Source organism: Aethalodelphis obliquidens, unplaced genomic scaffold (genome assembly GCF_003676395.1).
Source record: "Aethalodelphis obliquidens isolate GAN/ISIS:26980383/991018 unplaced genomic scaffold, ASM367639v1 scaffold3, whole genome shotgun sequence".
Lineage (NCBI taxonomy): Eukaryota > Metazoa > Chordata > Mammalia > Artiodactyla > Delphinidae > Aethalodelphis > Aethalodelphis obliquidens.
Window position 1 is genome coordinate 52,799,906 of NW_020837947.1, and position 12,549 is coordinate 52,812,454.

The 12,549-nt window shown below is 45.8% G+C and overlaps 1 protein-coding gene across 1 annotated transcript in view; it reads left to right on the forward strand.

Moving 5' to 3' along the window:
* Positions 1–203: 203 nt before the first annotated feature.
* Positions 204–12,549, forward strand: part of PREP (prolyl endopeptidase) — a 134,672-nt gene continuing 122,326 nt past the window's right edge. The window contains exons 1-2 of the mRNA XM_027089613.1: positions 204–435; positions 5,571–5,645. Of these exons, the coding sequence (XP_026945414.1) occupies positions 391–435; positions 5,571–5,645 (120 nt within the window). The 5' untranslated portion in view covers positions 204–390. The remainder of the gene's footprint in view (positions 436–5,570; positions 5,646–12,549) is intronic.

Consider the following 12,549-nt stretch of genomic DNA (forward strand, 5'->3'; position numbering starts at 1 on the left):
GGGCGGTGGTCCCGGCGTGGGTGCGCCACGCGCCGGGAACAGCAGTCCTTGGGCCCGGGCGGTGCGGGCGCGGCCGGCGCTCCAGCAGAGGGAGCTGTGCGCCCGGCCTGGCTCACGCACGGCGCCGCCCCCTTCCTCTTGTCGCCGCCGCTGCCGCTGGGCCCGCCCGCCGGGGAGGGGCTGCCGGCCTCGCCGACAGCTCCTTCCTGCTTCCCGCAAGTCCTCGCCGCCGCGCCGCAGGTCCGGTCGTGAGTCCCGGCTAAGAGCTGCACGCCGCCGCCGCCGCTGCCGCCGCCGTCGCCGCCCGGCCCGCGCCCCCGCCTCTCCCCGCGGCCCGCCCGGCCACCTCGCGATCGCTCCGGAGCCCGCGCCGCCCCCGCGCCCCCGGCCATGCTGTCCTTCCAGTACCCCGACGTGTACCGCGATGAAACCGCCGTGAGTACCCCCGCCGCCCCCTGCCCTCCCCTCCTGCCCTCCCCTCCCCCTCGGCCTTTGTTTGCAAGGCCGGGCGGGGGGCGCCGGGCTCCTCCCTAGCCGAGGGGGCCCTGGTGGCGGCCACCCTCCGCCTGCTGGCGGCGGAGTCGGTGATCAGCCGCCGCTGGGCCGCTTCCTAAGGAGATCAGCGGGGTCAAGGGCAGACGCCCAGGTGGGAATGGGCATCTTAAGGGAGTGGGAAGACAAAACGTGTCACTGCTTTTTGACCGGAGGCGGCTCTGGCTTAAATATGGTGGTAGGAAAAAGTGTGTATGCGTGTAGGTGATGTCCAATTATAAAACAAAAGCAAACTTTTTCAACTCACAAATTAAAAATACTTAGAGTTGAAGTTCATTCATTCGATTTTAAAACGTGTATCGAGCGCTTCCCCTGCCCTTGGCCGAGCGCTGGGCGACGGGCGCTGGGGATGCAGGGCCGGGCCGAGGTAGAGTCCTGGGGAAGGTGGAGCAGGGCCCCGAGCTGTGGCAGTGTTGATCCGAGTGTTCCTAAACTAGAACAGGAGCTGGTGGGGTCGAGACGAGGTCTTCGAAGGGGAGAGGATGGCCTTTTAAAGAATGAAGTTTTGCCTAGTGCAGGGGTTAGCCACCGTTTCCTTCAGCTGTAGATGACCTCAGGGTCACTGTTGAAGTCCCCAGGGTGGAATTCTGGGCAAACACTTTTTGTGTGTGTAAAAATTAGTTTGGCATTTTAAGAACTGGAGTAAATCCAAATGTTGTGGGCATGATTCTGGTAGGAATAGCCAAATTCTTCAGATTACTTAAAATGGAATCCAAATAAAAAAGATTTTTGTAGGATACAGTTCTAGGTTTTTTTCTGTTTGCTTTGACCAGATTTATGCCAGAAAGTCTGTACTTTAAAGCAGTCTCATTTGGGGATAAAGGGTACTGGGGCTTTAGAGTAAAGGACGTATTGCTTTAAATTAAGATTCCCAAGTGGCACTGATGCATCCATGGTTTCTTTGACCTGTGGTCATCTGGTAACCATGTTTTCTCAGCCGGTTCAGCTGCTCGCTTATTAAATTTACTGTGACGCCCAAGAAGCTGTATCCCTGTGGTTCAGAGAGTTGTTTCCTTTGTGTCTGGGAGTAAAGTGATCCAGCCGGAATGGAAAAGAGGAGAGACCAAGTAAGAAGAACTGAGCGCTAGTTCTGGTTCTGTCACTCACTTGCTGGATGCTCTTTGGCAGATCACTTACCTGTTACAGGCCTTCTCTCCCATATGTGAACTATTCGGACCGGCTTGGCTAATCACAGAGCTTACTTGCTGCTGTAGTAAGAATATCATCCTTCATTCATTCACATGATGGTCCAGCCCTGCAGTGTAACGGACTTTAGTAACGGGAAGACATGAATATATCAGTTTGGTTCTTGAGAATCTTTGAGTTTTCAGGAGAGATTAAAATTATAAAGAACTATTATGTGGGTTTGATAAGTGCTGTTTTAGATTTGTTTTGTTTTATTTTTAAAGGCAGGGTTGCTTCTTGCTTAGTTTTTCCCTTTAAGGGTTACCAAAATCCTACAGTTCACTTATCTGTGTTTTACAGTTCTTGAAAGGGTTAAGTGAGGATTTTTTGAAGACATCAGAAAGCTTAGGAACAATTAACTTGAAAGAGTATACCGTGGATTTTAATACTCTCCAGTTCCTTTTCATCAAAGAACTCACAGTCAACCTCAAGGCCAAGGAAATGTGGTTCTAGTCCAGCCTGGACCCTGCTCTGTGGGTCCCAGTGTATCTATCCCAGCCCTGATAGCCTGCGTGGAGTATCTTTTTCCTGTGACGGAGTCCTGATTACTAACCCTACGCTTGACTTATGCATTTGCTCAAATTGTAGTCGTGATTTCTAGGATGGGTTCGTTTCTCTCCAGCAGGTGCTAGAGATTGCTGTAGCTCTCTGTCTCTCTCCCTTGAGCATCTTCCAGCTACGTACGGCACAGTCTCCTGCTGAACTGTGGGGTTGGAGCATGCAACCCTTTGTGGTGGATTTCTGCTTTAGTGAGCAGAGTTCTGGAAACCTTGCCATTCCACTGTAATGCCGTTGCCCATCCCCCCTGAGAGTGTTGCCCTCAGGGAGTTCGGGCCTGCTACAGCAGTTAGAAGAATGTATAGGGTGAGTGGAGAACACAGGGGAGGATGAGATTAATTTCCATCAGTAGGAAGAGACAGTATGTGAACTGAGCCTGGAAGTTGGCCAGTTGGTTAAGGTAGAAAGGACATTTCTGGCGTGTGACTTAAAGTCATCGTTATGTAGGGCTGTACAGTCATGGAATTGCATTTGTTTTAGGATGGCAGGAAGGCCAGAATATCCGTGGGTGGATGAGCTTGGAAGGGGGCTGGAAAGGGAAAGAAAAGAAAATGGGGCCAGGTTTGATGGGCTCTGCGTGCTGTGTGTACAAGTCTGCACTTCATCCTGAAGGCAGCAGGTGAGCTGTTGAACAATACAAGTGAAATATTGAACAGTAACAGTGTCTTGTCAGGACTCTATTTTTAAAGCCTCTCGGGAAAATAAGGCATGGTTTGCAAACTTAAATCAGATGGGAGAATCAGATACTGCACAACTTGAGTTCAGGGGATGTAGCTATGAGATCACCCCATTTGTAGGGTATCATCTTGTAAAAGAAAAATGTAGGGAGTGGGCGGGATGGGGGGAGGGCACTCGGCTCCTGGGATTCTCCTGGAGAGAATCAGTTTCTTGTCCTGGTTAAAAATGCTGCTTGATAACTAACTTCAGTCTGCTTTAGATGGCGATGGGGCTGTTTGCTCAGAGGTAAACACCGTTCAGGAGGCAGTCCAGTGTAGGATACACTGGGTTCTGAGTCAAGGTCCAGCTGTGCATCTGCCAGTTCAGAACTGGCCTGCTTCATTAGCCAAAGGTTGAGTCCGCAGGCTTTGAGGTCGGCTCAAGGTGGGTCACAGTCCTCCCTCCCACTTATTAAGTCTGACCCTTGTCAATTGCTTTAATTCTCTCCAGCTTCAGTTTCCTCATCTGGAAAAATGAGTTGGTGAATAACCTCCCAGTGAGGACCAAATCAGATAACGTGGCTGTGGCGCAGTGTTTAGCTCACAGTCGATCTGTGGCCCTCCAGTCTCTGTGAATTGCATTCTGTAGTCTGGAAAGTAGGGCTATCATCACAGGGTTGCTTTAAAGCATCAGGCACAACAACATGGATATTCAGCGAATGTGCATTGCTTTGGGTCTAGCACTTGGCAGCACCTTCACTTAGCCATAATGCTAAGATGACTTGCAGTTCATCTTTTCCCCTTCTTTATGAAAAGTGAAGTCTTTGGATATGTCTGAGTTCTAACAGCATCATAATCGAGGAACGTTTTTTAAGTGTCCGGTCTGTCCCCTCCAAGGAGTATTTGGGGAAAAGCTGTCGGCAGCTCGTTTGGAGTCACAGCGCTGACTCTGAACTCGGTATGGCCCTGGGCGTGTTGCTATCTTGTGCCTGACATCGCTCCTAAAAATACCGGATTGGAAGATCTTTCACAACTTTAAATGTTTTTGATTCCTTATTGACAGAGAAAAGATGGTTGTTACTGTAAGCATATTTTGTAACCATTCTAAGGTGTGTAGAATGTAAGACACTTGCAGATGAGAAGAAAATACAGAAAGCTTTTCTTCAGTGATGATAATCAGCTAAAATTTAGAGAGGCTTTTGGTAAGGATTGAAAATTGGTAATTTTAGGAAGACTCATCAGGAAGGCTTTCGTCTGATTTTGTCAGTTGCACTTGTCAGTCATTGTTTGCTGAGAACAGTTCCTGTGTTCCACCTGAACTGCCCGTTCTTCCAGGTGTGCATTTCCCCAGGTGCTCTCCTCTGGCACCAGATGAGGACAGATGCTGACCCCTTGCAGAAAGCCTGAGGTTTGAGGCTTGGGGGAGATTCTTCTCAGTTGGCCAGCAGCCACGCTGAAACTTTGACCAGCAGTAGAAACAGCAGGTTTTCCTTTTCCAGGAGAGTGTTCTCCTTCGTTTGGAAATAGCCCTTACATTTTGGTATTATAGAACAAAACAAGGAGACAGATGCAAAACTCATTGGAGGCACTGGTAGTCTTCTGGACAACCTCATATAAGAAGCCTTAGCCGGAATGTTAATGAGTTGTTGAGAGAGACTTGACTGGAAAGACGTTGTCCATGTGGTTTCATTTGAGTAGATTAATCATGTGAGTATGAAATGGAGAGGTTCTGCAGTGACATTTACCTGTGGATAGTTTCTTTAGGCATCATCACCTGGGGAGTGGCGACTCCCTGTCATTTTTCTGGTCTCGGTTCGTCTCTGAGGGCAGGCCCAGGAATTTGGTTTTTCAGAAGCTCCCACGTGGTTCTGAAGATCAGCTCCTGTGAGCGCTCCTGGAAGTGTCCCCCCAGCCAGGCCCTTCTTGCGCTCGGCAATTTTATTCATTAAATATCAGGGTAGTCCCAATGCGTGAGGCCTTTGCGCCTCCTTTTCTACACAGTGAAAGAAAGCATTTCATAACAGTGCACTAAACGGAAGAAAAGCTTCAGTTTTAGAAACGTTCTTTTATGGCATGTAAGTCAGCTTTCTCAGCTGACGTCACTTAGTATCATTGCACATTAGTTAACTTGCTTTCTGGCAGTTCAGACTTAAAGGCACAGCAGATCATATTGTACATTGTAGGGAGATTTTCTAATCATCAGTCAGCTTAGCGAGAACAGGGCAGTGCACTCGTGTGCGGTGGCTCCCTCCCAAGCGTGCCCTTCCGGCATCCCCACTGCACTGTGTAATTCTGTGCTTTGCTACGACAACACGTTTTCAAGTTTCTTTAGCACAGCGGCAGGCCTTTGTTTTGTGTTGTACAGATGGAGCGGTTCCTATTCTGACCTTTCATCTTTCTTCCCTCTCTAGCTAAAACGTTCTTTTCATGAAGGGTGGCTTGACACCTTTGAGAACCTGCCAGCTTTGGTTCATGTGGTAATTTGGGCAGACACGTTGCCAGTGAGCCAATTGGGCTGTTTCTGACTGCCCCTTTCCTATCTCTGTACCACATTCGGAAAGTACTAACTTAATTGGGATTAGACACTAGTTATCTAATACCATATTTTGTCTTTTGCAGGTACAGGATTATCATGGGCATAAAATCTGTGACCCTTACGCTTGGCTTGAAGACCCAGACAGCGAGCAGACAAAGGTAAATTAGGGTTTATGATTAAAGATAAGGCGGGGAAGGGTAAGCTGTGACAAAGTGAGAGAGAGGCATGGACATATATACACTACGAAACGTAAGGTAGATAGCTAGTGGGAAGCAGCTGCATAGCATAGGGAGATCAGCTGGGTGCTTTGTGGGGTGGGATAGGGAGGGTGGGAGGGAGGGAGACGCAAGAGGGAAGAGATATGGGAACATATGTATATGTATAACTGATTCACTTTGTTATAAAGCGGAAACTAACACACCATCGTAAAGCAATTATACTCTAATAAAGATGTAAAAAATAATAATAATAAACATAAGGCGGGCTTCGTAGCTCAGACCAAACCCTAGACATCAATAACCGTGGCGTTTCCCTTCTGGTATCATCCTGTGTTGTCTGCAGTGAGAGGGTGAATAGACATGTTGGTACTGCCACTTTTCTGTGAAATGATTCATGGGAAAGAGGTGAAAGCATTTTTAGTCCCATAGAAGGTCACGTAACTGTTTTGAATAATGTTCATGGTTTATAGGGACACTAATGAACCAACTATTTGAAATGAAAATATTTGAAAGAAGGAAAACAGAATTTTACCAAAGGAAAATGAAACCCTACAGAAAAATTATGTGAAGGAAAAAATTGCCTAATACATTTTCTCCAAAGGAAAGAAAATCGTATATATTTAAGAAGTACCAGGTCCTGAAAACTGAATGCTGGTCATATAGATTACTTATTGATTTTAATGCAACAACAATAAAATTATAAGAGAACTAAATTCTAAGCATCCTCTTATATTTTATAAGGGGGTAGGGGGAGAATTTTCCATTCTGTGTAAAAATATGAGGCTTTCCTATTCTTTTGGAGAAACGTAGTATTTTGAGCTGAAGTCTCATTTCGTTAACGAAGCTTACCTTTAAGTGCCATGTCCCATGGGTATTTTCTCCTCCTTGGAGTGCCCAAGACTTGTCATTTGAGATTCATTATTTACATATACTCTATGTGGTTAAGTTTGCTTGGTTGAGGGAATAGTGTTTCTCCAGTCCACTCTCAGTTCCTTGACTCTTTTATTTATAGCCATGCTAACTTAGTATGTAAAAATATGTATACAATTTCTAATGTGCTCAGCATTCCAGAAGTTTATTTGAGCTTCTTTAGAATCCCAGAGTACATTTCCCATTAAAAAAAAAAAAGTTAATGCATGCTGAGTAGTTCTCTAGGCCAGCTTCTAAAAGCCTATGTCTTAGCTGCTCTTATATCTTGTGGTCCCTTGCCACCGTATATACCAGTGTTCTCTGGAGAACTGAACTCAGATTTCCAAGGCAATTCAGATTTTCCAGGAAGGCATTCCCTTCTGATGTGGAGCTGGCTAGTGGAATCGGAATTCTCTCCTTGCCCATCCCCCATCCCCAACCCTTTCACACTCCCTGGCCAGTGGGGTTGCAGATTCCACCACCTTCCTGTCCTTAGGGAAAAGCTTCACCAGGAACGGAGTGGAGGGAAGGGCTTAGCCAGGCACGATGATACATGGAAGAGGAGAAAGTAGAGGCAGGAATCAAGTCTTTCTTCATTTCCAAAGCACTGGCCTGCCTGCTTCCCTTTCTGCCGCTCTCAGCTGTTCTTCGTGACTAGCATTTTTCTCCTCCTCTGCCCACTGCAGAAACTCTTAAAACTTCTTCCCTGTCCTTTCCCTTGAAGTAAGCACACCACCATTTTGAGATCTTCTAATGGTTTTTACTTCTATCTATACTGCCTCATTCTCACCCTTTCCTGATTCCCTTCAAGAAAGACAGAGGTCTCATGGGTGAGAATGATTGGTATCTGGGTTTTCATTTTCCTTTGGTGAAGCAGTGGGTTATAGAGGTTGATGGGTAGCCATCCCCAAGTGAGAAACAGATGGGTCACTTGAGGGGCAGGCAAAGGCTCTAGCTCCGCAGGTAGGCTAAGCGGAGCAGGGAGCAGGTGTGGGCCGCCTCCTAGCCTCCACTCTGCCACAGATGACCTTGTCCATCCAGCTTTGGGCTGAGCTGTGACAGGATTGAGCCTGGGAATGGAGAGTCACAGGCAGCTTCATAGCCTGTAATGGAGGGAAGGAGATGAACTTCCTGTGCATCGCTGGAAAACTGTCCCCAAGGACTATCTCTATGACGATTACTTTGTCTGAGGTATTGGGTACAACCTGGATTCCTTCAGCCTTTGATGGTGATTGAGTGATGCAGCTGTGTTGGAACGACCCAGCTTTTGTTTACGTGTTAATGGATGCATACTTTGCTGTTCCTTAATTGATGATGGCTGGTCCTGTGGTTGACGAGCCACTTACTAGTAGATGAAACTTTGCCAATTGGTGATCTTGCAGTCAACACTGGATAGATGCTAATGACACTGACGTATACACTGTTATTTTCGTGGTCTACATTGACTGGTTGTTTACCATGTGCAGGGCACTTCACTGGTAGCTTTGCATACCCTATCCCATTCAGTTCTCAAACTCTGACATAGGCCTTTTTATTTTTCCCATTTCACAGATGAAGAAATTGAGTTAGAGTGATTCAGTAACATGTCCAAGTTCACGTAGCTAGTAAGAGTGGAACCCAGGCAGTCCAGTGGAACCCAGGCAGTCCACATTAAAGAAATGATAAAAGATCAAAGACTCTGGGTGTAATAGCTTTGGAAATGCAAGCTATAGGAATATATTCATGTCTGTGCTTGCCGTGGGACTCTGTATGTCCTCCTGCAGGTACCCTCGGCTTCCCCCCACCCCCCTCCCACGCTGACCTGTTCAGACGGTGTACCTCAGGTGTCAGAGGGCTTTGCAGCTCGTGCCTTCCCCCTGCATCCTCCATACACACCTTGCCCAGTTCCCCCTAAACAACCTCGTTATTGACGCGAGCTAGTTGTCACCTGAAATCTGATGAGTGAAATTTCGGTCTCAGACTGAAAAGACAGAGTGTGTTTTTCTAACACTCAGAAGAGCAGCAGGAACATTTTCTACTCACGGTGAGAGGCACGTACACACAGGTGTATTAGCCATACCTTGGTGTAAAGGAAGATCTTCACGCAACCTCTAAATCAAAGAAAAACTGCTTGTTACGTTTTCGATGAAAAACCAGCCCGGAAGTGAGGAACATTGACAGCTCATTTATACTAAGATCTGAAATGCTGTCGGTAAGTCTTTGATTTAATCTAGTATTTAATATAGGTTATCCAACTCTGAGAGTTCCTGGCATTTGAGGCTCTATCCTTTATCAAAGAATCTCAGAGCAGACTTGTAACTTAGAAAATTCTCAAAGACAGTGGTGGTGGGGACTTGAATCTGGGTGAATTCTTTCAAGCTCTGAAGGCCCACGTAACCCTATTTTATAGCAAATGTTCCAGTTTGTAGAAGATCCTACACAACTCAGTTGTTTCTTTGAGGTCAATTCAACCTTTGTAAAGAGGAAACAGTGTTTTCAGCACTGCCCAATAGATGATATAATGTAAGCCACGTAGATAATTCAAAGTTTTCTAGTAGCCACAGTAAGTAACAAGAAACAGATGAAATTAATTGTAATAATTTAATCTAGTATACTCAAAATATTAGCATCTCAGCATGTAATGAATATAAAATACTGTTAAGATATTTTACATTCTTTTTTTTTAAAGTAAGTTTTCAAAATCCAGTATATATTTTATACTTATAGCACATATCAATTCAGACCAGCCACGTGATCAGTTGCTTATTTGCTACATGGGGCTAGTGGCTACCATTTTGGACAGTGAAGATAGGGACCAACCTTTCTTGTGAATATAGATGTAAAGACTAAATAATGTTAGCAGGTTAAAAAAAAAAAAGCAGAATTTGTCACAGGAATTCAAGAACAATTTAATATTATTACATTCATAGATTAAACCTATATTCTATAATTAACCTAGTTAATATTTTAAGAATTAAAATCCAAAGCTAAAAATAGAAATAACTTTAATAAGATAAATATTCGAAACAACCTAAGCGCTAGGCTGGAATATCTCTGTCACTACTATTTTTGTATGTTTGCAAAGCTTTGACCAGTGCGATAAAACATGAACTGAAATTTGTACAGGCGAAAATAAAATTATCATTAATTATAGATTCTATGATTATGTGTCTAGAAAACCTCAGGGAAACAACTGAAAACTTTTTAGAATTAATGCGTTCAAGTGACGTGAGTATGTACCAAATAAATGTAAAATCAATAGCAATGATGAGAAATCAACCCATCTGATAGCAAAAAGCAAATACCTAAGGAAGAAGAGTTTTCAGGCCTACTGGGAAAGTAATAGTGTCACTTCAGAAATAGGGAGATCTAGAAAAGGGCCAGTTTGGGGCATTATTTTTTTTATTTTATTTTTTGCAGTACGCGGGCCTCTCACTGTTGTGGCCTCTCCCGTTGCAGAGCACAGGCTCCGGACGCGCAGGCTCAGTGGCCACAGCTCACAGGCCCAGCCGCTCCGCGCCATGCGGGATCTTCCCGGACCAGGGCACGAACCCGCGTCCCCTGCATCGGCAGGCGGACTCTCAACCACTGCGCCACCGGGGAAGCTCCTGGGGCATTATTTTTAATAGTGAAAAATTGGAAATCACCATTTCCAACAATAGTTTAGTGTTTAAGTCAAATCTGGTGGATCTGCTTAACGAAATAGTACATGCCTCTATTAAAATGTTGGGCTGTAAAGATTGCTTTCTAAGTGAAAAAGTGCTTAAGGTAGAATATGAAGTGGGAGAAGGATGCAAGATTGTAGTGCTCCCAGTGATTACAACTTTATAAAGTATGTGTGTAATTCTAGGAGCATCTGTATGGAATTACAACCTAAACAATAATAAGATAAAGGGAAGGCTCTGGGTTAAAAGCCCTTTAGACATCTCGTAAGTGTGATATACTCTTGAGGTGTCTGAACCATAGTGAAATCTCACTGGGGTAAATGGGACACCAGGGTAACCTTGGAAGTTTTCAGTGTGAGATGGCAGAGAGGGAGGTTTACAGTCATTAAAAAGGATTTGAAGACAGATAGGCAGGTCCCAACAGATGGTCAGTCCATACTTCCCATTCAGCAGGCTCTTCCCTGGTGGAGCAGTGGTTAAGAATCTGCCTGCCAGTGCAGGGGACACAGGTTTGAGCCCTGGTCCGGGAAGATGCCACATGCTGTGGAGCAACTAAGACCATGTGCCACAACTACTGAGCCTGCGCTCTAGAGCCCACGAGCCACAACTACTGAAGCCCACACACCTAGACCCCGTGGTCAGCAACAAAGAGAAGCCACCACAATGAGAAGCCCGCGCACCGTAACAAAGAGTAGCCCCCGCTCACCGCAACTAGAGAAAGCCCGCGCATAGCAAGGAAGAGCCACCGCAGCCAAAAATAAAAATAAATAAATCTATTTAAAAAAAAAAAAAAAAAATCTTGTCCTTTGCAGGTCATGGAAGGAAGTATGTAGCAGTCTTGATGCACCCCGATATTTTGACACCGAGGTAACTTGAGCCTCCAGACTACTAATAGCAAGACACCCATCCCCCACCCACTGACAGTAATGTGCATGTGATTCACTTCCTAATCTTTAACTTCCTAAGTTTCCTGTGGGACACAAACAAGTGAACCCCAAACCCCACACTCGGCCTTAGCTCTTTGCAGCCTCTTTCTTCCTCTCAGTTGGTGTCCTGGCCCCTTTGGGTGTGCCCTGTTCAGATCTCATTTCAGATACTATCACGGGCCATCTCCTCTTTTCCTGTCGATTAGCCACTCTGCATGCCCCTCCATGCAGCTGATAGCCCTTCTTCCTTTGTCCTGTCTCCCATCAATATAAACCATTCTCTTCGTGATCAGCAGCAGCCCCATTGCCAAATCCAGTGACCTTACCATGGTCCTGTGTTCTTCACTGTGCAGATGGACCACACGTCCTGGGGAATAGTAGAGACTTGTATGTCGCCAGCAAGGGGACTGCTGTGCCCCCTCAGCTTTGCATTGCCTCTCAATCCCTTGCAGTTTACGGAAGCAGCTGTCTCGCTGTCAGGTCCCTGTGAGAGTACCGAATGCGTATTTCTTTCCCCTGGCCTCCCCGTCCTCCCCGTGGTGCAGTCAGTCCACGTGGCACCATCTGCGCCCCTTCCTGATAGTGAGAAATTCTCTGCATCCCAGGGCTTGGTTTTGCAGCCCTAAAGTCCAGATAGAAGCAATGTCCTTGTAGCCTTTTGAAGAGTCTCCCCATTTTACTCCATCGTATTGTGGCTTCAGCCTCTTGGTTGAATATTCCAGAACTTGTTACTGAGTTAGTGAAGGGGAGATACAGAAAGGAAAAATTTACACCTTTCATGGGATAGCTGCTGTCATTGTAACTAGTTGTCAAGTCCGGCTTCCACAGAAGCTCTGTCCTGGGGCTTTGGTACAGGAGGTAAGCAAATGTAGAATACCAGCTGCAGATATCAAATGGCTAATTTATTTTTCCCTCTCTGAGAGCTGCCTCAGGCAAAAGGACAGTAACAACAGCTCCATCCCTTGTGGATCATGAGAGAAGAACTCTTAATAGGAACCAGCAAAAAAAAAAAAATTGTTTTTATGTTCAGTCCTTCTAAAAAATGACATCACCATTTGTTTCAGAGAGGATCAAAGGAATACAGAATGTAGGTCTTTTCCCCCACACCCCATTTGTCTGAGTAGTTGGGGGTCGCCCATTACACCTGCTGAGAAGGGGCTGTGAAGGTAATGAACAGAACAGTCCCTCAGTCTTACAGGTGAAGAAGCTGGAAACATCCCCTTTCTGCCCGCACTGTTCCCTTCCTTGGCAGGAAAGATTTAAATCTCAAAGGACTTCTGATCATCTCTAGGGTATTTAAATAGCCTAGGATTTCTGTGTAGGTATTTTAATGTCACAGAGGTCGGTGGAGAACAAAGTTGAGGG